Below are 26226 nucleotides of genomic sequence, written 5' to 3'. Positions count from 1 at the left end.
GACGCTGGCCAACATGCTGCCGTTCGGGCGCCAATCAGCAGGCGGACTGGAGCAGAGGAGGGCGGGGTTTCCCACCATTCCTGTTCTCTAAAGGGGCGGTCCTAGGGTTTGATGAGGGCGTGGCCAGGTTTGGGTGGGGGCGTGGCCAGGGGAGGGAGGTGAGTTCCACCACCTTTTCTCTGAGAAAAAAAGCCCTGGAAATAGTTAAGATTTTGGGGAGCACTTTGAATTTTTGTGGAGCATTTTATCCAAGTTTTAATTTAGATTATAAGTTTGTCATGCTTAACCAAAATGGCCATTTTTTTAAAAAAAATAATCATTGAAAAAACAAAACTTGCACCAGCTACATTCCATGATCCCAGATGTACTTGGATATAACCCTTTAAAGTACTGAATCATTGCCACCTGCATTTTACAAAAAAAACAAAACAAAAAAAAAAACCCAAGTTGGTGGGGTTTATTGAGATCTCACAATGCTGACACCAGCCAGCTGATTTATTTTCCTCCAAAGGTAAAGAAAGAGATTGATGGGGATCAATGATAGTTAGTTTGATGGCAATGTGATTGCTTCTGAAGACCATCTGTTGGGAATCTAGTGGACTTCCTTGTGCAGCTGGTTGGCCATTGTGAGATCAGACTGCTGAACTAGATGAATAGGACACTGCTTATGTTTTTGCTTATGTTTTTAAAAGAAGATCCACAAAGCCACCTCATGACTCAAATGAAAAGATATCTATAGCAGGGAAATATATTACAAACACATAATGTAAGTCTGTTTAATCTGATCCTGAAACTACCCCTATTACTGAGTTTCAATAGATCTGGATGTAACAGTTGCCCCAAATGAAAAGGTTCCAACATGGATAAATAAATAAGTTATGCTAGTAGTATTTGACTTGAGAGATTCTCATTTACTTATCTTACATTTTGAAGTAATCAGCTTAGAGGAGAAGTCCCTTCTCTGGGACTAAACTTTTAAACAAATGTATCTAATTTTTCCTTTAAACAAAATGAGCAGCCTCAGGCAGTTTTACAATGTGTGGTGCTAGCACAAATCTAACACCAGAGTTACAATGAATAATGAGTTTTAATTTTAATAAAAGGGAACCAAGTGAATTGTTGCAGAATTTTTAAAAAAACTGATATGAGTTCTAATTACATACAAAAACTAGCAATCAATAATCAGCACACAAATAAATGAAAAACAAACCAGAAAACCAAAGACCTGGACAAAAAAAGCATTGAAAAGTAAAGCATAAGGGATTTCTCCCTATAGCTGCTCCACCAAGTTTATTTTATGGGCCTGGGGGGGGGCAGGGTTGCCGGAGTTTGGGGTAGAAGCCTTGATTTATTGGCTGAGTCAGTAAACCTGTTTCTGTTATTTCCTACCACTCTGAGAATATGCAACTATTAACTGACTAGGAAAAATATCCTACCTCTCATAGGAGCTTTACAGAACTATAGAAATCTAGTCACTAGCTAATCTACAGCTCTTTATTTCATTAGAGAATCAATTTAGTTGGTGAACCTAGCTGGCACTGCTCACAGTTTTAAGAAGAGGAGGCGTTTGGTAAGGTATGTTAATTTCCTTCAGTGAGCTGTAAGGAAAGTACCTATTTTTTCATTAAATGCTGTTATTGGGGTGTTCTAAGTCCCAATATAGGATCAGAGGTATTTTTCAGTTCCACATAGGATTCAGAGGTATTTTTCACTGCCAGATTTGGATTCCTATGTTTAAGGTATTGCTGGAATCAATCTAATCATATTATCAGTTTACCCTGTTAAATAATAATTGGAAAGTAAAAGGAAATAGAAAATGGTATGTCTCCTTAGAAAGAAGTCAACAAAGACACTGAGTCCATTTTTCCTTTTAAATGGGTAGATTAGGTGAAGACTGGGAAGTTATGTTCAAAGCTGTATATACTGGATGTCAATGCTGAGGATTTACTATAGAAAAGCTGAGCAAATTAGTTATGCTTCTAATGATATCAATGTAAACTTATTTAATAGTTACTAATAAAAGAGAATATTTGTAGGGGTTGAAATGAGGAGTCCTTGGTGCTCTCTGAACTTGGTTGTTTTCTTGCAGACATTTCATTACTCAGATATTATCAGTACTTATAAGGAATGGGATTTGGTTTTAGTCTAGCAGCTTGCTCTGGGATGGTCTTATAGGTTCTTAGAGGCTGGGCTGTTTACTATTGGCTTGTTTGACCATTCCTTGACTGGGGTATTGCTTACTTGATTGTTGGTCTGATTTAATCTTGGAGTTAATCTATGCTCATCTGGGTGATGATTGCTGGTACGGAGATTCCAAAAAGGAAATAAAAAGACCAAAACACCTTCCCACCAGCACCCAGATGAGTATAGATTAACTCCAAGATTAACATCAGACTAACAATACTCCAAGGAATTGCCAAACAAGTCAATAGTAAACAGCCCAACCAAAGAACACCCAGGGCAAGCCACTAAGAGCAAATCCCACTCCTTACTAGTACTGTTGATGTTATCTAGTTTGGATAATGAAATATCTGCAAGAAAACAATCAAGCTCAGAGAGCACCAAGGACCCCTTAATACTCCCATTATAAAAAATTACAGAACTTGTAGCCCACATGCCATAAAAACAGATATGTATCAACTTTGGTATCTGTTTGATTCCAACAGGATTTTGTTATTTGTATTTAAGTAAAGCAAATAATTATCTATACACTGTTTAAAAGAAGGTATATGAGGAGGAATTTTAATATTTTTATCTGATGAATCATACTGTATGTGTTATATTTACCTGGAATAAATCATTTGAAAGAACTCTATTTATATAAATATACAGATATTTTACACACACTTAAGTGTAAAAAATAATCAGTTTTACATAAACTGAATTCTGAAAAATGTAAATGTTTGCATAGCTGTGGTGGTGCAGTGATTAAAATGCAGTATAGCAAGCTAACTCTGCCAACTGCCAGGAGTTTGATCCTGACTAGCTCAAGGTTGACTCAGCTTTCCATCCATCCAAGGTTAATAAAATGAGGTATCCAGATTGTTGGGGGCAATATGCTGACTCTGTAAACTGCTTAGAGAGGGCTGTAAAGCACTGTGAAGCAGTATATAAGTGCTATTGTTATTGCTTTATTGAAATACCTCTTATAGTTAGGAAGTGTGTGCAAAGGTGTGTGTGCTTAAAGTCATTAGGTTTGGATATCAAAAAAACTATCCATATAGTCAGTCCTTAAATAAAAATACTTGTTTGGAATTTAATCTTAAATATACACCCTGAAAGCAAATAAAAGGAAAAGCAAAGTGTAAACTAGATTGTTCCATGTTATTTGCACTACATTTTTTGAAATATTTACATGAATATTAGTATATGGTTTTTTTTACTACAATATAACTTGTATAATAATCATTCATTGTGAACATTCCCTAATGCATTTTTAAGCATCTGGGGATGTTATGTAACACTTGCACAGCCTTGGGTGGATGAATGTTCATAGTTTTTAACAATAATACAGGCCTAATGAGTCACATAACATAATACATTGTTTATCTGGAGTGAGATGGAGGGAGAGAGGAAGTTGAATCTGTGAAAGTCAATTGCATTTTAGTTTGCATAGCAGTTTGAGAAGAGCAGATTTGTATTAAAATGTGAAATGAATGAATATGGATTTCATCCCTAAGACTTTTTACACTCAACTTTGATAAGGTCCAATCATATGAAAATCTTAAATAAAATATTTTTTTGTGATCATATATCAACAGTCAAATCCAACATGCTATTTAGTCAAGTGTTTGAGAAATGGTTTCCCTTTATTACCCCACTCCCCCCAAATAAAGAAAAGATGAAAATCCTTATTTTCCAAGGGCAAAAGATTCCAGCCGAATGGATGTGCCTTTTGCTGCCTGCAGCGTCTGTGGAAAATGCACTTCAGTTTTTGGCTTATATTCCCCCATCACACCTGCTAAATACAAAAACAGCTTGTAGTTGAGTTGTGCTTCAAAACTACTAATACAAAATAGCAGCATAAAACAACAACAACAATCTTTTGTTGTTTGTTCCCATGGAAACTAACAAGTATCTTCCAATGAAACCAAGAGTGGGTGCACTATGGAGAACTTCATCATTAGTACAATGATTAATATGAATTCCACAAATCAACTCACATTAGTGAGCTCCCCTTGACCTCTTGATCCAGATTATAAAATGAGGTCAAGCCTTGGCAATTACCAGAACACACAGTACATTCTGTTCCAATTCATAAAATAAATATATAGCTAAATAAGTTGAGTCTTAAAGTCTTGCCAATCAATCAGAATAGAAAAAAAACAGTCAAAATATTCTGCCAAGTGCTTTTTTCTCTTAATTTTGAAAGACGTCAGAGTTAAATATACTGATTGGTGTTTACAGGAAGTGAAGTGAAACAACTCTCATAATAAGCCTGGAATTTGAGAGCAAATGGTTAGGAGAAAGCTGGTTTGTAGTATGAATTCAAGCTGATATAGTCATAGTTACAAGACAGGCTAATCTATCAAGAGGGAAACAAATTTATTTATGATTATTAGAATGTTAAGCAACTGTCACGACACCATAATTAAATGGATACCATAGGGACAAAGCCATTCCCAAAATTAGACACAACCAAGTCAAATATATTTAATGTCAATTTTAACTAATTAAATGATGCACAGTAATCCACCAAATGCAGATATAGACCTTTAAAATAATTAGATTCCTTCCCAGCACCCATTCTATTAATAAATTTATTTCCTCCTCCTGGCTGTAAAATAAATGTATTACCTGTCCCCCATCTATTAGCAAATGAGTTTTCATGAACTACAATAGCTTACATTAAATTAAATTTACAAATTGACTCCCCAATCCAGTATCTAACACTTTTACAATGAATTTTACACTTGGTTTCCAACCCAATCCAAGAGTAGTCTAAGACATTTTATGGAAAAGCAGGTTGTCATAGTAAATGGGGCTAATGAAGGTGCGCAAATAGGAATTTCTTTACTGTTCTGGCCAAAGCATCAAAAAGAGACATATAGTCAGGGCCACATATCCCAAGCTTTCCCCCTTCCTCTAAGCCAGGCGTCTTCAAACTCGGTCCTTTTATGACTCATGGACTTCAACTCCCAGAATTCCTTAGCCAGTGTTCCTGGCTGAGGAATTCTGGGAGTTGAAGTCCATGAGTCATAAAAGGACAGAGTTTGAAGATCCCTGCTATAAGCTAAGACAGCTATATCCATAGTCCCAGTTCTCCTTTCTGGTGTTAAAGATACATCTATTTTTCCCGATGAAAGAGATGATAACTCCCTCTTTTATGTTGCTGTTGGCAGCAGTAACACAACATTTCAAGTGTCTTGACTTGGAAAAACAGAATACATGGATGAAAGAATTCTTGTGAAAGAAAATACAACTGCCTTACTTGCCCTGCCATTTTTACATAAGAACGTTATACAAAATCTGGCTGCCAACAAAGAGAACCTCCTTGAGACTCTACACAGAAGACATTAAGTCTATGGCCATGTAATGGTCTACTGAGGGAAGAGAGAGACCCCCACATGAGGGATGAGTGAAAAAGGCACTGTTGAATGGGTAATGCATAAGTACCTGTAGGAACTGTACTGATGACTCTCTACTTAAACCAGGGGTCTTCAAACTTGGCTCTTTTATGACTTGTGGACTTCAACTCTCAGAATTCCTCAGCCAGTCCACAAGTCATAAAAGGGCCAAGTTTGAAGACCCCTGACTTAAACAAAAGATTTGGCCACTAGGGAACAAGATTGTCTGTTATTACCTAAAACAAATATCTATTGTAGGAAAGCAAACAATTGAATGTTGGGCCTGGAGATGCTATATGAATATGTCTAATTTACAGGATTCCACATTATTCCTCAATTACATATCTCATTCTGGATATCACAATCATCCCAAGTTCTCTGTTATTTTATTTTTGTAGTATGAGTATGACATGCTCTGAATTTTTGTTTTGCTATTTCAGCAGAGCATTTAGTGTACTCTGTTTAGATCCATGGCTTGGAGGAAGCAATCTCATTTGTTAATGAATTTTTGAACCATGTACAGTATTTTCAATTGTGAACATTTAATTAAAAAAGTTTTTTTTCCAGAAACGAGGCTACTTGCTTCAGTGCCTAAGCTGGATTAGATCTAGTTTGATGCATCTTACATCTGAACAATAAGTGCTTGTTACATCTGAATTTGAAGATTGTTAAAAGAATGCAGTTAATGTGGGGATTAAAATTTGGTTTAGTCTTTTCTGAATTTGGTTATGAGGCTTTTTTTCTTATATGGCAGTTTAAACATGACAGAAGAGAGTTTCAAGGTTGCTACTGTATCTACGATACAGTTAGATCACCCTAGTCTTTTGTCAGTGGCATTGACAGCCATTCAGCGATGCAGTAGTAGCCATATCTACAGAAATAACTCAATATCTACCAAAAAAAAAATGTTTCCTAACAATTGGACTTCTCTAGGTACTCTGGATATCACCTCCAAATAACATTAGGTTGGGACTTATGAAAACACAGAACTTTTATTTGTGAGATCTCTCCTTTTGGAATGCCCTCCCTATAAGATAAACATGGTACTAATTTTGATCCTTTCACCTAAACTATGATTTTCCTCTTTACCTGAAGTAGAGGGTTAGGGAGGGAGGGAGGGAGGGAGGGAGGGAGGGAGGGAGAGAGAGAGAGAGAGAGAGAGAGAGAGAGAGAGAGAGAGAGAGAGAGAGAGAGAGAGAGAGAATATAGTTTTGATTTTAAATGCCCATTATGGTGGGTTCTCTCTCCCTCTCTTATCCTATGCTGTTAGGTATGCATTTCCACTGTTTTACTGTTCATTGTTTTGATCAACTGCAAACTATCCAGAGGACCTATTCTTTTTTTTTTTTTTTTTGGTAATTGGATTTCAATAGCAGCAGTAAAGGCAACAACAACAATAATGTTTTTTTCACTCAAGATAGGGATTAACAGATTAATAAATCTGAACTGGAATTCCCCTTGATGAGGCGCATTGCATCACAGAGGCAATACAATATTCCTTATCAAAGCAAAGGGATTTACCTCAGTAGTCATTTGACAAAACTTGAAGCTTTGACCAGTAGTTCTAACAGGCAGAGGAAGATTCTGCATAGCTTATTGGAATTACTGGAGACTATTGAAATTGCTGGAGTAGACATCAGAAAAGGAGAAGCAAGCAAGATAAAGCAGAGTGATGTAGCTTCATTGCTTCATTGCCCATATTTTTTGAAACAGGAAAATCAATGGAGTGATCCAGTCAAACCTCCATTAATTTGGATCACTTGACAGTCTAACTCTCTAACAGAGGATTTTTGACATCTTTTTCCTAACAAATTTATGTATTTATTTGGAAGAATAAATGACACCATACAATTTGAAGCAAGTTGTGAAGTATTTTCATCTACTATTCATATATCTGTAATGAGAGGTGAGAATGACCTTGGGAGACAACAGGAAGAACTGCAACCTTGACAACTTTCATACAAAAGGTATCTCAACACAGAGAAGAAAAGAAGTTATGGAAAGCATCTCAGAAGGGACCATGTCAGTTTTTTTAGAAAGTAAAAGTAAGGGTGTAGAGGGGAGAGATGTGCTTTCAGACTTGCAGGATTCTGTTACTATAACCTTACAATAAAAGTAGGTTTAGTACTCATGGCTTGTGCTTCTTATCTAGATTATCTTGAAGGGGTACAATATTCTCCTTTACACATTCACTCAATTCCTTCATTTTATCAACAAAAAACAGATATGACACAAAAACCTAAAGATGCAGGAGAAGGAGAGGCAGAGCCTGGGGCAGAGTCAAGAGACGAATCAGACTGCAAGTCATTACATTCCCACAAATGGGTTAACTCCAACTCCTCTTGAATTCCATTAACTCTATCTAGTGCCAATTTAAAGCTAACCTTTAGTTAACTAGATTCTTATGTATAGACATGAGCAATAAATCAGCTTAACTGGAACTTAGGATGTAGTTCAATTCTTCATGCCTGACCAAAGAATCCTTAAATTAAATGGTTAATGCAAATCTATCTATTTTTCTGCAGAGATTGAGTTCCATTTCAGAATGAATGTAAATACATTCATACAATACGAATATATTTTTAAAAAATCCTTACCATCACTCCGAAGCACAAGTAGTGTGCGTGGCCCCTGAACACTTTGCTTTATTTCTCTATTTTATACAACACAAGTGTAGATGCCCACATCAGAAGCTTCCACTTTAGCAATGTATAGATTTCCTGTCCCTTGAGAGACAAACCGACGACCATCTTCCTGAACATATAAGGGATTATTGTTGAAAATCCAAGCAAATGATAAATCTGAAAAATATCAAATGCTTATTGCATATATTTTCCTAACAAAATTGGGAAAGTTAACATGTTTAGAATATGAAATATTTTTAATTAATTGACTACCTTTGTTTTTATTTTGATTAAATGAAATAATGCATATCAGAAAATATTGAATATAATGTTGCATATGTTTTTGTTCTTTGTTTCTAATACAGACACCCTTTTCCTTCATTTTTTATCCTAGTGTGACTACAACAGAACAGTGCCTATTTAAAAAATCAATATACCAAATGGTCTAATATAAAATACAAAACTATCATTTTAAAACTATCATTTTGTCAGTTAGGATAAGAAGGGATTAGAATGAACAAATAGATTGAGTACTGTTAAAGTGTTAAATCAGAGGTTCCAAACTCCTGGGTCTTGGTCCACCACCGAACCTTGGCCCATTCAGAACTGGGCCACAGAAGTGGTGGGTGAGTGCACTTGTGCATGCAGCCCCACTTGCTTGAGCAGGGCACGAGCACATGCATGTATGCAGGTCCATTTCTACGAATGGCAGGTGCGTGTACCCATCGCTAATGCAAATGGAGCTGCTCACATTCTGCTGTTGCTTGCGCGTAATCATTCCCTCTTATTCCCTCCCCCACTGGTCCATAAAGCCAGAAAGGTTGGGGATCACTGTGCTAAATCACAGAGATTTTGATGCTTTGGAATTCAACTTGTAACCTTTTAGCCACCATAGATCACAATCCTTGCTGTCAGCTCAAAAGCAATTGCTGCATAAATATCTTCTTCTTTTTCACACTTCATACTGCATGTGATTCAGTGTACAGTAACAGGCTCAGTCCTATGCACCAATGTTGGGATCAGACTGACAGCAGACAAAAAGAAAGATCTGTGTTTTGATCTTTACTGCTTTTCTTCTTCAGTTCCTTGTTTAGACAAGATCCTGGGATCATCAAAATAATATGATAATATAAGACAGATTGACATGCTTTCCAAAGTTCATTGATAATTATAAATAACAATTAGTTTAGAATTAGGTTTAAGGAGAAGCAAGGTTGTCTTGACCTGACTCTATTAATTTATTTTAAATTTTGTCTTTGGAAAGCCAGGAGTGATTTATTTTAATGATACAAAGATAAAAATGTGACATCTGAAGACTGCAATCTTTCTCACTCTTGACTGGGATGAAGAAATCAGAAAAGGTTGTAAGCAAAGCAAATCCTTAAAACTCAACCAGTATATTTGTTTAATTGATTTGTATCCTGCCTTTTCTCTAACAGCTCAAGGAATTGCACATAGCTCCATTCCTTCAATTTTCCTATAAATACAAGCTTGTACTGGTAATAACTCACCTAGCCCAAAGTCACCCGCTGACTTTCCGTGTTTAGGATGGAATAAACACATTTCTGGACAGCTCATTGTCTACACAGCCTTTAGAATTTTCCACAGCCTTCCACTTCACAACCCATCTATGCCTGACAGCTATTTAGTCAGGTTGTTTTTAAACATGGGTTTGTACTCTTGGGAAAAGCAGTAAACCCATGTTCAAGCAACAGCTGACAATCATAGAAGGAGATTGAACCAAGAAAAGACATAAAGAATACCAGCCTTTTCTGTCCAAATTTCACCCATAGCCTCTCACTTAGTTGCTGTTTGGGCTTACAGATTTGATAGATATGAGAAAACCCTGGTTTCAGAGATGGACTCTCTCACTGCCCAAGAAGAATGGCTCTGGTGGATAGAACACAGTCTGCAGAGCAGGGGTAGTATATTTGCACCAGCCTACAGTGGCCAATAAGTGCTGGTCTGACCCCAGCACTGAGAGATCACCTTAGTGTAATATTGACCAAATATTGGTCAATATGAAGGTTGCACCCAGAGAAAGACTGTTGTGGCTTGTTGCTTGGTTAAAAAGAAAAGTTCATTTTAAAGTCAAAGGTGACTTGAAACTGCCTCAGGTGTAGGTTAGGGATTAACTGAAGGCAGCATGAGAAGAACCAGTTTCATATAATGTCACTGGACTCAAAGCTGAAAAGACCATGAGTTCTAATCCTGTATTAGTCACAAAATCCATCTACTGTAGGTGATTTTGGGTGAGTTCTTCCCTATCAACTCAAGGAAAAAGGCAATGGAAAACCACTTCCAAAATTCTTACAAGGAGACTTCTTCATTTGATGGCCAGGAGTGAAGACTGACTGAAAGACACACCAAAACAAAACAAAACAAAATCCAGACTGCATAGTAAGGTGGAGGAGTGGGGAGATAGACAATTTGTGTTATGTAAGTGAGGAGAGATACCAAGTTTTCCAAGTTAATCAGCAAGAGTTTTGGCATGAGGAGCGGCAGTAAAAACTCCATGCAGAAAACAGTGTGCATGGTTAATACTTAATGCCAGCATGACTAAAAACGGTGAGTCATAGTTGGGCAAGCATTTTCTTGTACTGGCTAAAGCTTCTAATTTTCCCATTGGATTTGTTCCCTGATTTTAACTGATTATTTTGTTTTGTCCTGGAGTAGGACTTCACAGAAGAAACCAAAACACTATGATTTCTCACCTGATGCATTCCCATTCTGATGATGGAAAATGGGTGTCCCTTGGCAGCCCTTAAACAGCATGTCATGGATCAGGAGAGCTGATTAGATCTGGCTACTCTGTCTAAACATGGGTTGGTGGCTAGCTGCTTTCCTGTTTTTCAAGCCTGGAAGATAGTTAAGCCAATGTACAGTTTCTAAATTCAGAAAAGTCCTACTTTTGGCAAGATTTAATGCATTTCCAAAAACTGCTCTTAAAGGAAAATTTCAGGATATTCAATTCAAACAAAAAAATTGCCTGTGTGGTGAAGAAATTATTGAAACATGAAGACGTGTTTTGTTTTATTGCCTTTATTATAAAGATGTCCTGTTCCAGATAATAACTCTCCATCTCAGATTCCCAGATCACCCATATTCATTCTATTTACAATTTTTATTCTCTAACTAATGTGATTTTATTTCTCTAAATACAGCAGTTTTGCTTTACTATGTACTTTTATGTAATACATAGATCAGATTCATTTCATAATTACTTTTATTATCATTTTTATTTCCTTTATCAAAAGTGTCTTCTTTTTTATTGGTCAATGATCCTAATGAAGTTTATTTATTGATTGATTCATTAATACTGAAAAGAAATTCCAAAAGAGCTTGATAATTATATCTTCAAAACTTTCTATCTTTAAAATTAAAAATGTATTTCTAATCCATAGTGGATGCATTGTCTAAATTATCTCAATCTCTGTCAAAGTCCTTTATCCTCCAGTCCTTTGGTAGCTCTATCCAAACATTCAGCAAAAAGAAAGTATCCTATTTTGCCTCTTCTCCACTGCTTAGTCACTATATTGGTATAAAATGGGCTGTCCCCATGGCTGATCCTATCCTTCCTCTCTTACCTTTGTTTCAAGTCACCACAGACACCCATTTTCCCTCTAAGTAATGGGGAGGGGAAGCCCAAATGAGTTTAAGTGCCTTGAGGCTACCCTTGAATGATTTCAGAATATGTGGAAATCTTACTTTAAAACCAGTATAGTTAAGAATGACTTAAGTGTGTTTCACTTTGCTGGGACTGCAATGAATCCATAGGAACAGAGTAGAAAAGAAGACATTGGCACAATAGGTGCCAATGGAGAAAGGACATACATGGACAGTCCCAATAAACCTCACCACTCAGATGAAATCCTTGTGCACAAGACAGTTCCATATATGTACAGTAGACATCCGCAGATAGAAAAGTATATGTGTTGACTTCAACATGAGCAAGAACTCTTTGTCTCATCATTAATGCAGAAATTAACGCACCTTTAATGCTATGTCTAAAGCCACTTTTTGTTATGTTAACAGATTTCCTATGGATGCTGACAGTGTCAGAGCAAGACATTATTTTGGGGGGACATGTTTTGTTTCCAAATGCATATATTTACCGTATGTATTACCAGTCCATGGCCCAATATTGGCAATCCCTGACTCACTATACTTTGTTCCTAAACCTTATCAGTGATGCCTTGAGTTCTGCCATGCTGTTTAGAGTTAACATATCACCATATTGGTATTGTATCAGAAGGACATTAAACCAGCATTGATAGATATGAGCTACAAAAGTAGCCATTGAATTGACATCTATTCCATTCAGTGTTTCTTTTAGAATGGATCCCAGAATTTTTTTTTGGGGGGGGAGGGGAATTATGCACTTTGACATTCTGATGTTTTGACAACCAACTAAACCTTTATGCTAACTTTTTTTTCTGGGTCTCTCCCCTTCTCACCCAACACAGCTATTTCCTGTAAGTGCTGGTACTTCATCCACTTCCTGATTCCCCTGCTGCTCTAATCTGTGTGACGTGATGCCTTTCTGTTTTGTGGCTTCTCACCTTCTGTCACAATTTTGTTTATGGCTGCCTGGAATTTGACAGCTGATGGTGGAGCTCTCTCTATCATGCTCCAGCAGTGGCAAGAGTGGCATGGAAATTAATATTTTTTTTTTCAAATAAAGCACAGTAAATCAGAAGTTTTGAAATTTAGCACTTTAGCATTTCTTAATTAAATGTATAATTCATGAGGTTAAAACTTTCTGCCAACAAATTCATTTCCAAATGTTGCTTTTTTCTGTACCCTGAAATTTCTTCCCATCCTCCATGCCATTTTACAAATATTATTTATGTTTTCAGTTACAAAACCCATGGGATGCTTATGACTCTGTAAACAGCAGTACTGAGGAACTTTATGCTGACTTCCTATATTATGTGACTATAATTAGAAACATCAAGTCACTTGGGATCTATCAAAGATGTTTTCCTTTTGAAAACGCTGCTAACATCGGATGTTCTTGCTTTGACAACAGATGGAAATGCAGCCATTTTTCTCTATTGCTTTTATAGTTAGTTGATGCTGGGAGGGGGAATGTGGATGAGTGTCCAGCTAGTCATAACAATAATAAGTCAGTGGTGGGAATCCAAGGTCATTGGGCCCAGAGTTGACAGAGTTTTGGCGGGCTGGAGAGCTGGGGAGAAAGCCTACGCTTCAAGCTAATTGGGGAATGTGATTTATGATTGTTTATTGGAGGGAATTGTGCTTTGTTACTTGTATCCAGGGGAGGGGATTTAGTTTTTGGTTTCGACTATGTAGTGCCGATAATTTGTTTCTCGAATAAAACATTCTTTAAGGTAAACAATGCCTCGAAGTTTTCTTGAAGAGTTTCATCTGTCGGAACCATGACAACATCTCTCTCTTTCTCTTTCCTTGCATAATACAGTTAATCCACATTTTGCAATAAGAGGTTTGTGAAATCATAACTGCAATATTTTGGCAGAGAGATATGCCTGACATTCAAAACATGGCTTCTCTAAAGCTCAAGCAGAGAACTGAGCAAACAACCAGGAAGAGCAAACAAGAATTTGGCAAGGGAATTAGAAAAGGCAGACATGATAGGAGAAACAAAAGGGGGAAAGACTGACATTCACTGCTTCTGTTGATGATGCTATCCATTCAGTCATGTCTGATTCTTGATGATTCTATGACTGTTAATATTTGATAGTTTCCTGAGTGGTATTGATTTGTTTCCTGGATGATTGCCCACTATATAAGCTTGCTCTTGCTAACCTAGTTGAGACACACAATGGGCCCCTAAGAGACCCAGTTTCACCAGAGCCAAACTCACTGGAGCAAACAGAGGATAAATGGGCAGGCACTTTTTCTTCTCCACCTTCTTTCAGTCCAAGTTAGTGTTCACCCAGAGAACCAGTTTATGGGTACCCAAGACTATTGCAAGTAAACAAGGAAGATTTGCATGGAAGTTTAGTTAGGGGACATTGTAAACAAAGCTTCAGGTAATTTGGACAGTGAAAGAAGCATCACTGTGACTTGCAAAGTGTATGCAGTTGAAAAGGACCTAAACTATGCCTACTGCAAGTGCAAACTCATTTCTTTCTTGGAGATAAAGTGCATATAATTTTTATAAATAACTCAAGGCAGCAAACATACCTCCTCCTATTTTCCAACAACTACAACAACAACTCTTTATAGTGAGTTGGGCTGAGAAAAAGTGATTGGCCCAAAATCACCCAACTGGCTTTTATGCCAATGGGGAGAGTAGAACTCACAGTCTCCTGCTTTGTAGCCTCATGTCTTAACTACTAGACTACTTGAGAGAGTTGCTACAATGACATGCATCAGTGAATCTCTCCAGTATGGGAAGAGAAATGAAGAAAACACCAAAGAACAGGGGAGAAGAAACCCCAATACATGGAAGACTATGTATCAAAAGCAAAGCAAAATAAAAGCCAAGAAGAGAGGAAGCACTCTATACCAGTAGATTTTAGGAACTGGTATCATATTTTTATCCCTTTGGAAGACAGTCAGTTACTACCTTTCAACTAGGTGCTTTTTCACGAGGCAACTGGACTTCTTTTTTTGAAGATGTTTCACTTCCCATCCAAGATAGTGGGGAATGGAAGGATTTCAAAGAGAAAAAAGGAAGACCAGTTGCCTCATGAAAAAGCAACTTTGGGACAACCATGACCTGGATGATTGAAAATCTCCATAGACATTTAGGTTTTTCAAACTGAGCATAACCAAACCTCAATGATTCCTAAGAGACTAAGAACAAAAAAAAGGGGAGGGTTGGTTCACTTGAATGCAGCAATTTTTCTATCACTATAGTTTGCCTTTTGATTTGGAATTCTGGGTTTTCTTTTCTTTTTTTAACTAACAAGTACCATGGCCTGAAAAACAATTAGAAACCCTTCTGCATTACACTGCATAGCTCAATGAATTCAGAGAAAGAAGAAACATATTGTAATAGTATGTGAGTCATAATTAACCAAGACTGCTGATTAATGTGTGCAGACTCAGTATGACTTTGTGAGAAGTGTGTTTCAGGTAGTCTTCAGCTTACAACAGTTCATTTAGTGACCAAAGTTACAACGGTATTGAAAAAAGTGACTTAAGCACTTGTATGATCATTGCAGCATCCCCACGGTCACGTGATTGAAATTCAGACGCTTGGCAACTGATTCATATTTAGGATGGATGCAGGATCCCGGGGTCATGTGATCACTTTTTGCAACCTTCTGACAAGCAAAGTCAATGGGGAGGCCAGATTCACGTAATAACTGTGTTACTAACTTAACAACTGCAGTGATTCATTTAACAACTGTAACAAGAAAGGTCGTAAAACAGCGCAAAGCTTACTTAACAAATGTCTCACTTAGCAACAGAATTGGGCTCAATTGTGGTCATAAGGCAAAGACTACCTGCATTTTCCAGAACCACTTATCTCGCAGCACTTTATGTGACATGTTATGTTACAAAGAATATTCAACTCTATGGACAATTATTTTTTCCTCTTGAGCCATGTGAAGACTGGTCAAATAAGATATCCAACAACAACATGGCCAAATGAGGCCTTCAAAGAATCTCTGTAGCCTATATGAATTAAGCAGGATAGTAAAGCAACTGAGAGCAGAGGTAGCATTTTTTTTTTAATGAGTGCTTTCAGCTGAAACTTTATTGCAGAAGAAGAGAATTCAGGATCTCAGAGATCAAAACCTATTAAGCAAATGGCATTATTGTGAAGGATTTGGATTTTAGTTAACCTATGCTATCTTCACAAAGGACGCTTAGGAAGAAAAGCAATATATCTTTTAAAAAATGGGAAAACTTTGGCAGGTACCTTTTCATTCTCATCAAGGGGGTATTAAACTAGAACATAGAACATAGACTAATGGGGTTGGAAGGGACTCTGGAGGTCTTCTAGTCAAGCAGGGAGTCCATTTCAGACAAATGGTTGTCCAGTCTCTTTTTGAAAACCTTCAGTGCTGGAGCATCCACAACCTCTGAAGGCAAGTTATTCCATTGGTTAATTGCTGTCACTGTTAGGAAATTTCTCCTTAGTTTTAGGTTGCTTCTCTCCTTGATTAGCTTCCATCCATTGTTTCTTGTCTTGCTCTATTGGTGCTTTGGAGAATAATTTGATCCCCTCATCTAGGAGAAAAATTAGGAGAAAAGGAGGGAGCAAAACCTCAGAACTGAAAGGAAACACAAAAAGAGAAGTTGTGACCATGGATGAGAAATCAGAGCTTTATAGGACATAATGTAGATACAAGTAGCATCTGCACACTCAGAACTCAGATTGTTGGATTGTTGTTGTTTTTTTTAACAAGATTTTATTGAGTTTATAAACATAAGGAAAAAATAGGAACAGTGCAGGTATTAGAGAAGGTGTTAAGTTATTCAATTGCTAATGCTTGTCTGGAGCGATATATCTTATTCTTCTTTTCTCTTTTTCTTTTCTTTATATTTTATATTTTCTTTACTTTGTATTAGTTTTTATCTTTATAAACTTTAATAACATTAATTTTAAAAAATAAAGAGAATGAAGCTGGTTTATAGATATTTTTTTTGAAACTGACAGAGTATACTGGTCTCCACAAGTTTCCATAGGTAGAAGACTCATTTTCCAAAAAAAGAAAAGAAAAAAAAAACAGTAATCTTATTTATATATTCAGATGTGTGCTATTTATTAACTCATTTTTTAAGTATTCATTTGGTTTACATCTGTATTTGTGATATTAAAGGCAGATTGAGATTTGGGGAGCTTTGGACTTTTCCTCCCCTCCCCTCCCCTTCCCTCGCCTCCTCCCTCCCTCCCTCCCTCCCCCCCTCTCTTTCTTTCTTTCTTTCTTTCTTTCTTTCTTTCTTTCTTTCTTTCTTTCTTTCTTTCTTTCTTTCTTTCTTTCTTTTATTTGAACCAAGATTTGAAAATAGTTTATCTTTTTAGAACCAAATGCAGAGAGGTTTAGTCTTCCTATTTTTGGAAGCCATATTTCAAATAACCCATATTTACCAAATGTAATGAATAATTTACCTTAGTATGAAAAAATTGGAAACTTCAATTCAGTATGAAAACAAAATGTCATATTAATTAGAAAGCATCAATGATGCAGTTCGGTTAGAATTATGAAAAATTGCTTGCGATGGAGCAGTAAAAGAAGATGGAAACAGAGATCATTTTTTTAATTTGTTATTTGATAATTATACATTAGAAGTATAATCCATCATAGTATAAGTCCAGTGATGATATGTACATAGATCACAATAGGCTGCCACAAAATTCTATTTTCTGTTTCTTATTCAGTGTATCCACGGCCATAATAAGCTGCTGAAAGTCTCTACTGCAGTTTTGATTATTGCATCTGTATGCAGCTTGCTCTAGATAGTTGTACTAAGTTATCATTACTCAGCATAGTGAATAGGATGGATCAGAAGGCAAAGAAAACAGTATCTTCTTATATCCCATCATAAATCAAGAACTGGAGAGAATTATTTGTGATTCCAAACACAAGTAAAACACAATTTATGCTTTCACAAATGCTTGATTAAAATACTTTATAAACAGGACCAAAAAAATACAGTGCATCTTCACAATGTGGAAATGACCATACTTACTGAATTTGACTGGTTCAGAAAGATGAAAATGTTGTTCAGTGCTTGTTTTAAAAATAATTCCAAAAAAACCCCTTACTCAAATTTACAAATTTCACTATAAACCACCCAGGTTTGGTGGGGGGGGGGGAGAAATGAAAAGGATAGACCCAGCCATTCTGTCATAAATCATAGGAGGCACATTCAAGCACTAAATTAGATTTTTGTCCCAAATCTTATACACATAAAAATTCATAAGACTTTCTACACATCTATTCTTCATGCTGGCAAATGCTGAAGAATGTAATGCAAAATGCCTTATATTACCTCGATAGTGTGGTGGAGATGCACAGAATAGAACGACTCCTTGTCCTTCTCTGACTGATACAGCACTTCTTGCTTTAGTTTTCAAGATCTTGGGGAGAGAGAGAGAGAGAGATTGTTGTAATTGTTCTAACTGTCAGGAAGTTTCTCCTTAGTTCTAGGTTGCTTCTCTCCTTGCTTAGTTTCCACCCGTTGCTTCTTGTCCTGCCTTCAGGTGCCTTGGAAAATAGCTTGACTCCCTCTTCTTTGTGGCAGTCCCTGAGATATTGGAACACTGCTATCATGTCCCCCCTCGTCCTTCTCTTCGTTAAACATACCCAATTCCAGCAACCGTTCCTTATATTAGATGTTATATGTATCCATGTAACCATTTTGGAATCGCAAAGCCAATATTGTCATCCATACTACAATGATGTCAGTCTAAGTATGAGAATGGTGTGTGGAATATTCAGGAGTGAAATTAATAAAATCGCATGAGATTTTATAATTTTGGCAAATATTGGCAGTTTTAATTTGGATAAAAACATGTAAGAGTAGCATTCAACCATTACAAGAGGACACGGTGGCATCTGGTACCTGAAATGTTTGTTATGTTTTATCCTATCTTCAATGTAGTTAATTAGACTAAAATAAGAAAAAAAACCCAACTTTTTAATGTAAAGCAGACTTATGTCTTTTATACATTTAACAATATGTTAGCCACATTTAATTGGTTGGGATTTGCTTCCAATAGTAGCCTAAAATATTCCAAGATTGCACTGGAAGCAGAAATGTGCTTTTTTTTAGTAAGTAAAGTTAATTAATTAGTTATTGGATTTATAATATCCTAAACACAAAAGTAACTCCAGGTATCATTAAAAAAAAAGGTTTAGAACACATTTTAAACAAATAAGAAGGAAAGGAAAATAACAAAGCAATAAGATGGTGCATTAGGAAATACAAAAAAGAAGTTAAAATATCAAAATCAAATGTTCATTTCATGAACTTTCCTTTTTTTAAATAGAATTTATATGCATATTAGAACGTATTGATATAGAATTTATATGCATATTAGAACGTATTGTGAAATAGAAGGTAGTATCTGCATATTTTCAATATTCTTAAATTACAATAAATAATAACTGTGTCTTCACTCACACCTCAACTATTATCTTAATAAGAAACTTGTCTTTATACATCACTGAAATGTTATGTTTAGATTAAAAATCTGGTTTAACTCCACATTTTTCTCAACTCAAGTCTCAAAGTAGTAATCCAGTTTTGAATATCAAGCAACAAAATGAAAAGATGAGAGGAAAAAGATTTTCTGAAACTGAGCTTCAATTTCATCATTCTTTTAAAATAAAATATGTAGAGGAGACTGCGAATGAGTAAATTGGACATTACCTGGTCAAATTTCAGATTACATTACATTCTCAGAAATCCTATGGTGGTTGTAGAAGTGGGAACAGAATGGTAGTACTTTGCTATTTCCTTCTTCTGGGGTATATTTTCAATTTTTTTAAATCTGGCTTATGTTCTTAATGTTCCCTGGTCATCCACCACTGAAATGCTAACCAGGCTTGACACTAAAAATCTGCTAAATGGTATTTCCCGTATGATGGCTTTTTTTTTTTTCCAGTTTCAGGTGTGAATTTTTTTTCCTGTTGTTTAAGCCTACCGTAGTTTCAGGAAATTTTATTTATTTATAAGGCTGCCCCAACTCAAGCAAAATGACTCTGGGCAATGTACAGTGTAAAAAACAAACAATAAATCAAAAGAAGAAGAAACCCCCCACAAAGCTATAAAGCAATAAAGAAATGCAAGTTATAAACAGAAAAGCAACTGGTTAACTACAGTTGGAACAAGATGCTGTCCCTAAAGAATATCTTAGCTGATAAGCAAGTTTCTTCTTTTATATTAATATTGTCATTGGGCTCTTTTACCATCTCACATATGTTTCAGTGTGTTCATTTGCACTAGAGCTAGGTGTTTTGGGTGCATGGGTTGATAACTTATTGGAAATAACATATTTCACTTTGTTATTTTTATCTTTAAATGCTTCCTATTATAGCTATTCATTTAACATTTACCCAGTTTAACCCTGAGAATGCCTGGAAAGAGAAATGGTCTAAGATACCTTCTAGTGGCCTGATCATTAGTGATCCCTCTACGTGCCTCACTCTGTCTGGACAAAATTGAACAGAATTAAATGTTATACTGCCCTGTTGTCAGTGGGGATGGAAAGATTCACCTTGCTATGATTATGGTGCTGATATGCAAACAATTAAACATGTTGTGCAAGATTGCCCACGACGTACATTCTCTGGTTCTCTAGAAAATCTGCCAGAGGCGAACACCTGGATAGCTGAATTGGGCATCCAGTTATGATTTCACTTATATAGATAACCTTTATTGTCATTTTTTACTGTGGGCACAATGGCACACATTAAAAATGAAATTTAGTTGCTTGCTCTCAAAGTGTACACATACGTAACCCATATTTAAACATACTATATACAACATATATATAGAGCTACACCCTTACATATAAGTAACATATAAATATTAATCACTGTCCATCTTGAATACATAATGGAAGGAGGAAGCTTTAGAGTTCACAAGGTTAATACTGTATGGAACAAAACTGTGACTGAATGTGGATGTTCTGCTTTGGATACCACAGAGCCTCCTCCCAGAAGGTAACAAGGAAAACAGGTCATGAAGAGGATGTGTAGTGTCCCAGACAATCTTGCAGACCCTACTCAAGCAACGCTTATGTACTATGTCCTGGATGGAAGGGAGGGAACTGCCAATGATCTTTTCAGCCATCCTCACCACTCTCTGCACCGCCTTCCTGTCTGAAGCAGTGATGCTTCCAAACCAGACTATGATGCTGTATGACAGGATGCTCTCGATAGTTCCTCTGTAGAAAGTAGTAAGGACAGGGGAAGGAAGATGTGCTTTTCTCATGCGATGCAGAAAATGCAGGCGTTGCTCCATATCCCTATAAAAGTTTTGTATATAATTTGTGGATTATGTGTATATATTTAATTCTCTTCTGTCATATTCTCATCATACAACAAATAATAATACGTGCTTCTTATCACCTCAGTCAATTTCAGAAAAAACAGCATAGAAGTACATGATCATCTACAATGCCTGCATTGATTCATATATGAATTAGTACTGCTACCTAATACCACAACTAAACATGTCATGAGCTGATGAAGACTTTTCCCTCTTGTCATCAAGAAGAGCAAAGCCGAGGTCAGGTGTTCAACATGAACTGCATTTGAGAATAGGCATTTTAGGCTCAACAGCTTTATTTCACAGACGACATATTCACTGTCTTTCCTGCAGAAACCTATGAATAAGTTATTACCCGACTTGCCTTAATTCTCCTTTTCCTTTCCCTGCCAGCATTTGTCTTCCTTTGTGAGCATGGATGCCTTCACACTGGATTTTGCTACCGGCTGCAATTTCCTTCCAATTTCCTTTCCATTGCCCCCTCCCCAAAACTCCTCATTCCTTTCTGGCAAATAACTATGGCACACTGCAGCTAATCAGTCAACTCTGGAATGATACTCTGTCGATAGAGCAGAGTCCTCAGATGTATTCTTGATCCTTCTGAGAATGGCATGGAGAAACTGGGCTCAGCTGCATCTGGGGGGAAGTCATCATCACCCGCAGAAACCACTCACAACCACAGCAAGCCCAAAATAAGCTTGTGGCAGGCAAAACATATGTTCCCCTGTGTTAACCAAATTAGATTATCTCAAGAACAGTACTAATATAGACTGAACCATATGGGGACATTTCCATAGAGCACTGGGAAACAAGTTGATAGAACAGGCAAGTTATTCAGTTGCCATTAATGCCAGCTTTTGAAATTTCACTTAGGACTTTTGTGATAAGTATTGTTTTTCTTAAAGCACTAGGATGGCATTTCATGCAGAGACAACTTGTATTTTCATGCTGCAGTTGATAAAGGACATGTACAATGCCCATGACACTCATTGGATATGATATCCTCTTTCCTGGCTACTAAAAGGACCAATAAGGAATCTAAATCTGAATTTACAGAATTACAGAATAGACTGGAGTTGGAAGGGGCCTTGGAGCTCTTCTAGTTTAACCCCTGCTCAAACATGAGACCCTATAGCATTTCAGACAAGTGTCTGTCCAGTCTCTTCTTAAAAACCTCTGGTGATGAAGCACCCACAATGTCTGAAGGCAAGCTATTCCACTAGTTAATTGTTCTCACTGTTAGGAAGTTTCTCCTTAACTCTAGTTTGCTCTGTCCTTGATTAGTTTCCATCCATTGTTTCTTGACTTGCCTTCTGCTGCTATGGAAAATAAATTGATCCTCTCAGCTTTGTAGCAGCCCCTCAAATACTGGAACACTGCTATTGGCTGTCTTGAGCAGCCCAGTTTTCTTGGACTTCACCGCATGAGATTGAAAAGATACATACACTATGAGAATACTGTATAATTCTGTAATTCTGTAATATTGTATAAAACCAAGATTTCTGTCGTTAAAGTTCCTGTTTGAGATGTCTAAGAGAGCAGATATGAAGAGTTCGTATTTACTTATACAAAGATTCCAAGTTTTGCTATGTAAATGTGACTACGGTACACAAAGCATGTTTGCATTTGTGTTAAAATATGCATGCCTGAAAATTATAGCAATATGTATACACAATCTCAGCCTGTGTGTGTGTATAAACTAAACTGCATATGTTCCACATCCTCTCTCTATATAAACACATACATATGTCATTTATCTATCCCTCATTCAGTCTTTTTCTGTCTGTCTGTCTGTCTGTCTGTCTGTCTATCTATCTATCTGTCTAATCTTGTATCTCTTTAAAAAAACCAAGTCTTTTCCTGGAATAACACAACTGCATTAAGAAAAAAAAGAAAAGATTTGGCAGACAGGTACTAGGTGAGCTGTTCTTCCAAGCAAAATTTTGCATTCAGTTCCAAAGCCCTTACTAAAATGATTCCTGTTGCTTAATTTAGATATTCCAAACAACAAGTATAATAACAGAAAATGGCAAGAGCAATGACGTTAGAAAATGATAAACAATCTGCTCTAATCACCTGGCAATGCACTTCCCCAAAAGATGTGAAAATCCACAGTGATTGCTGAGGTGTTTAGTTTAGGTGATGAAAAATTGTACCGGGAGAGCTGTACTAATGCAAAGTACACAAACATTTGTCTCCTCTGTGTGCTCATGTGGTTCCATGAGCATTAATGGGAATAGCAAACTGACATATAATAGAGAAAGTATTTTCCATCTTCTCATTCTCCACACCCCCACCGCCTTGATATTTAATGCCCACCATTAACATTAAATGGATGGCATTAGGAGCTTATCTTTTAGTCTTCAATTAAGTGGATTGCAGAGTGCTGAAATAATAAAAGAAAACAATTCTAGGAAGATTTGTAATAAAGAGATGCTATTGCAAAGAAGCCTCTGCTTCCTGGGCTTCATTAGTTGAGTCAGAAAGGGCAGCAAGTAAGGAAACAGTTAGGGTTGGTTTCTCTTCAGCTACATGTTGAGACTCTAGAAAGAGTACAGAGAAGAGCAACAAAGATGATTAGGGGACTGGAGGCTAAAACATATAAGGAAAGGTTGCTGGAATTGGGTATGTCTAGTTTAATGAAGAGAAGGACGAGGGGGGATATGATAGCAGTGTTCCAATATCTCAGGGGCTGCCACAAAGAAGAGGGAATCAAGCTATTCTCCAAGGCGCCTGAAGGCAGGACAAGAAGCAACGGATGGAAACTAACCAAAGAGAGAAGCAACCTAGAAATAAGGAGAAACTTCCTGACAGTTAGAACAATTAACCAGTGGAACAACCTGCCTCCAGAAGCAGTGAATGCTCCAACACTGGAGGTTTTTAAGAAGAGACTGGACAGCCATTTGTCTGAAATGGTATAGGGTTTCCTGCCTGAGCAGGGTGTTGGACTAGATGACCTCCAAGGTCCCTTCCAACTTTATCATTATTATTATTATTACATCATCATGCTACATCAATGTCCTACTCACTTGGCAGGGGATAGATACTAAGGGAATGGGATAGGGTTAATTCGTGATCTGTCAGTCCACCTCTGAGACATCCTTTCCAGATGTTGGTCAAGCTATCTCAGTATCATCTCCAGAGATGGAGCTTTTCATTAACTGGTGATTCCCGAAGATTTCTTCTAGGATTCAACTCAGGTGTCTGGTTTTTTTTATCAGCCTTATTTTAGGATGTTTGGGCAGGGGTTAAGGCTTGAAATAGATGTCTTAAGTTTCTACATCTACATCTTCATCTAAGGCTGAAGACCTATGTCTCAATTTTAAAAAAATCCCACCCCACTCCCTCTAAGTTTCGGGATGGTTCTTTTCCATCTGGTTTGTTGGTTTTACACTTTCAGGACAATGTCAAACCAAATCTTCATTATGGTCATAGGACAGTATATACATGACTATGTTTATTTCTTTGTTATTTAGATATGGAAATATCAGCCTCATGGAAGAAGTGTTGCATTATTAATAGCTGGGAACAATAACAATAACAGAGTTGGAAGGGACCTTGGAGGTCATCTAGTCCAACCTCCTGCTCAGGCAGGAAACCCTATACCATTTCGGACAAATGGCTGTCCAGTTTCTTCTTAAAAACGTCCAGTGTTGGCGCATTCACAACTTCTAGAGGCAGGTTGTTCCACTGATTAATTGTTCTAACTGTCAGGAAAATTCTTCTTAGTTCTAGGTTGCTTCTCTCTTTGATTAGTTTCCATCCGTTGCTTCTTGTCCTGCCTTCAGGTGCTTTGGAGAATAGCTTGATTCCCTTTTCTTTGTGACAGCCCCTGAGATATTGGAACACTGCTATCATATCACCCTTAGCCTTTCTCTTCATTAAACTAGACATACCCAATTCCAGCAACTATTCCTTATATGTTTTAGCCTCCAGTCCCCTAATCATCTTTGTTGCTCTTCTCTGTACTCTTTCTAGAGTCTCAACATCTTTTTTACATTATGGTGACCAAAACTGGATGCATTATTCCAAGTGTGGCCTTACCATTATAAACTGGTATTAACACTTCATGTGATCTTGATTCTATCCCTCTGTTAATGCAGCCTAGCACTGTGTTGGCTTTTATTTATTTATTTATTTATTTATTTATTTTATTTGTTAAATTTATATCCCGCCCTTCTCCTTGCGGACTCAGGGCGGCTGACAATCGATTAAAAATACACAAATGACAATTACAGGATTAAAATTAATTAAAAAGAAATATTTAAATATAGTCTAATTAAAATAGAATTAAAACCCCCTCTAAAAATTGCCCTAGGCCAGTCCTGCAAGTTGGAAAAACCAAGTCTTAAGGGCGCGGCGGAAGGAAGGGAGATCAGGGATCACCCTGATCTCTGGGGGCAGTTCATTCCAGAGGGTGGGAGCTCCCACAGAGAAGGCCCTCCCCCTTGGGGTCGCCAGCCGGCACTGTTTGGCCGACGGCACCCTGAGGAGACCCACCCTGTGGGAGCGTACAGGTCGATGGGAGGTAATCTGTGGCAGGAGGCGGTCTCGAAGGTATCCGGGTCCGATGCCATGGAGCGCTTTGAAGATGATAGTCAACACCTTGAAGCGCACCCGGAAGGCCACAGGCAGCCAATGCAGCTCGCGCAGCAGCGGTGTTATATGGGAGCGTCGAGTCCCTCCCAACACCGCCCGCGCGGCCGCATTTTGGACAAGCTGGAGCCTCCGGGTGCTCCTCAAGGGGAGCCCCATGTAGAGAGCATTACAGTAGTCCAGGCGGGAGGTGACAAGGGCATGAGTGACCATGCGCAAGGCATCCCGGTCCAGAAAAGGCCGCAACTGGTGCACCAGGCGTACCCGGTAAAACGCCCCCCTGGCCACAGCTGTCAACTGGTCGTCCAGTGTCAGCCGTGGATCCAGGAGGACCCCCAAATTGCGCACCCTCTCCGAGGGGGCCAAAGTTTCGCCCCCTATAGTCAGCGATGGAGTCAGCTGACCATACCTGGGGGCCGGCAACCACAGCGTCCCGGTCCAGAAAAGGTCGCAACTGGTGAATCAGACGAACCTGATAAAACGCCCCCCTGGTC

General features: G+C 37.6%; 1 protein-coding gene across 1 annotated transcript in view; it reads right to left on the bottom strand.

The window, feature by feature from the left end:
• LOC114922947 (contactin-6-like) overlaps window positions 1-26226 on the bottom strand; it is a gene marked incomplete at its 3' end in the record, with an annotated part of 107644 nt that overhangs the window by 33074 nt on the left and 48344 nt on the right. The window contains 3 exon segments of the mRNA XM_029285177.1: window positions 3856-3958; window positions 8165-8368; window positions 18131-18218. Of these exon segments, the coding sequence (XP_029141010.1) occupies window positions 3856-3958; window positions 8165-8368; window positions 18131-18218 (395 nt within the window).

The sequence above is a fragment of the Protobothrops mucrosquamatus genome, unplaced genomic scaffold, assembly GCF_001527695.2.
Source record: "Protobothrops mucrosquamatus isolate PMUCROS unplaced genomic scaffold, P.Mucros_1.0 scaffold1376, whole genome shotgun sequence".
NCBI lineage: Eukaryota > Metazoa > Chordata > Lepidosauria > Squamata > Viperidae > Protobothrops > Protobothrops mucrosquamatus.
The sequence above is the reverse complement of the archived record's forward strand: the minus strand, read 5'-3'. Positions and strand labels throughout refer to the sequence as shown.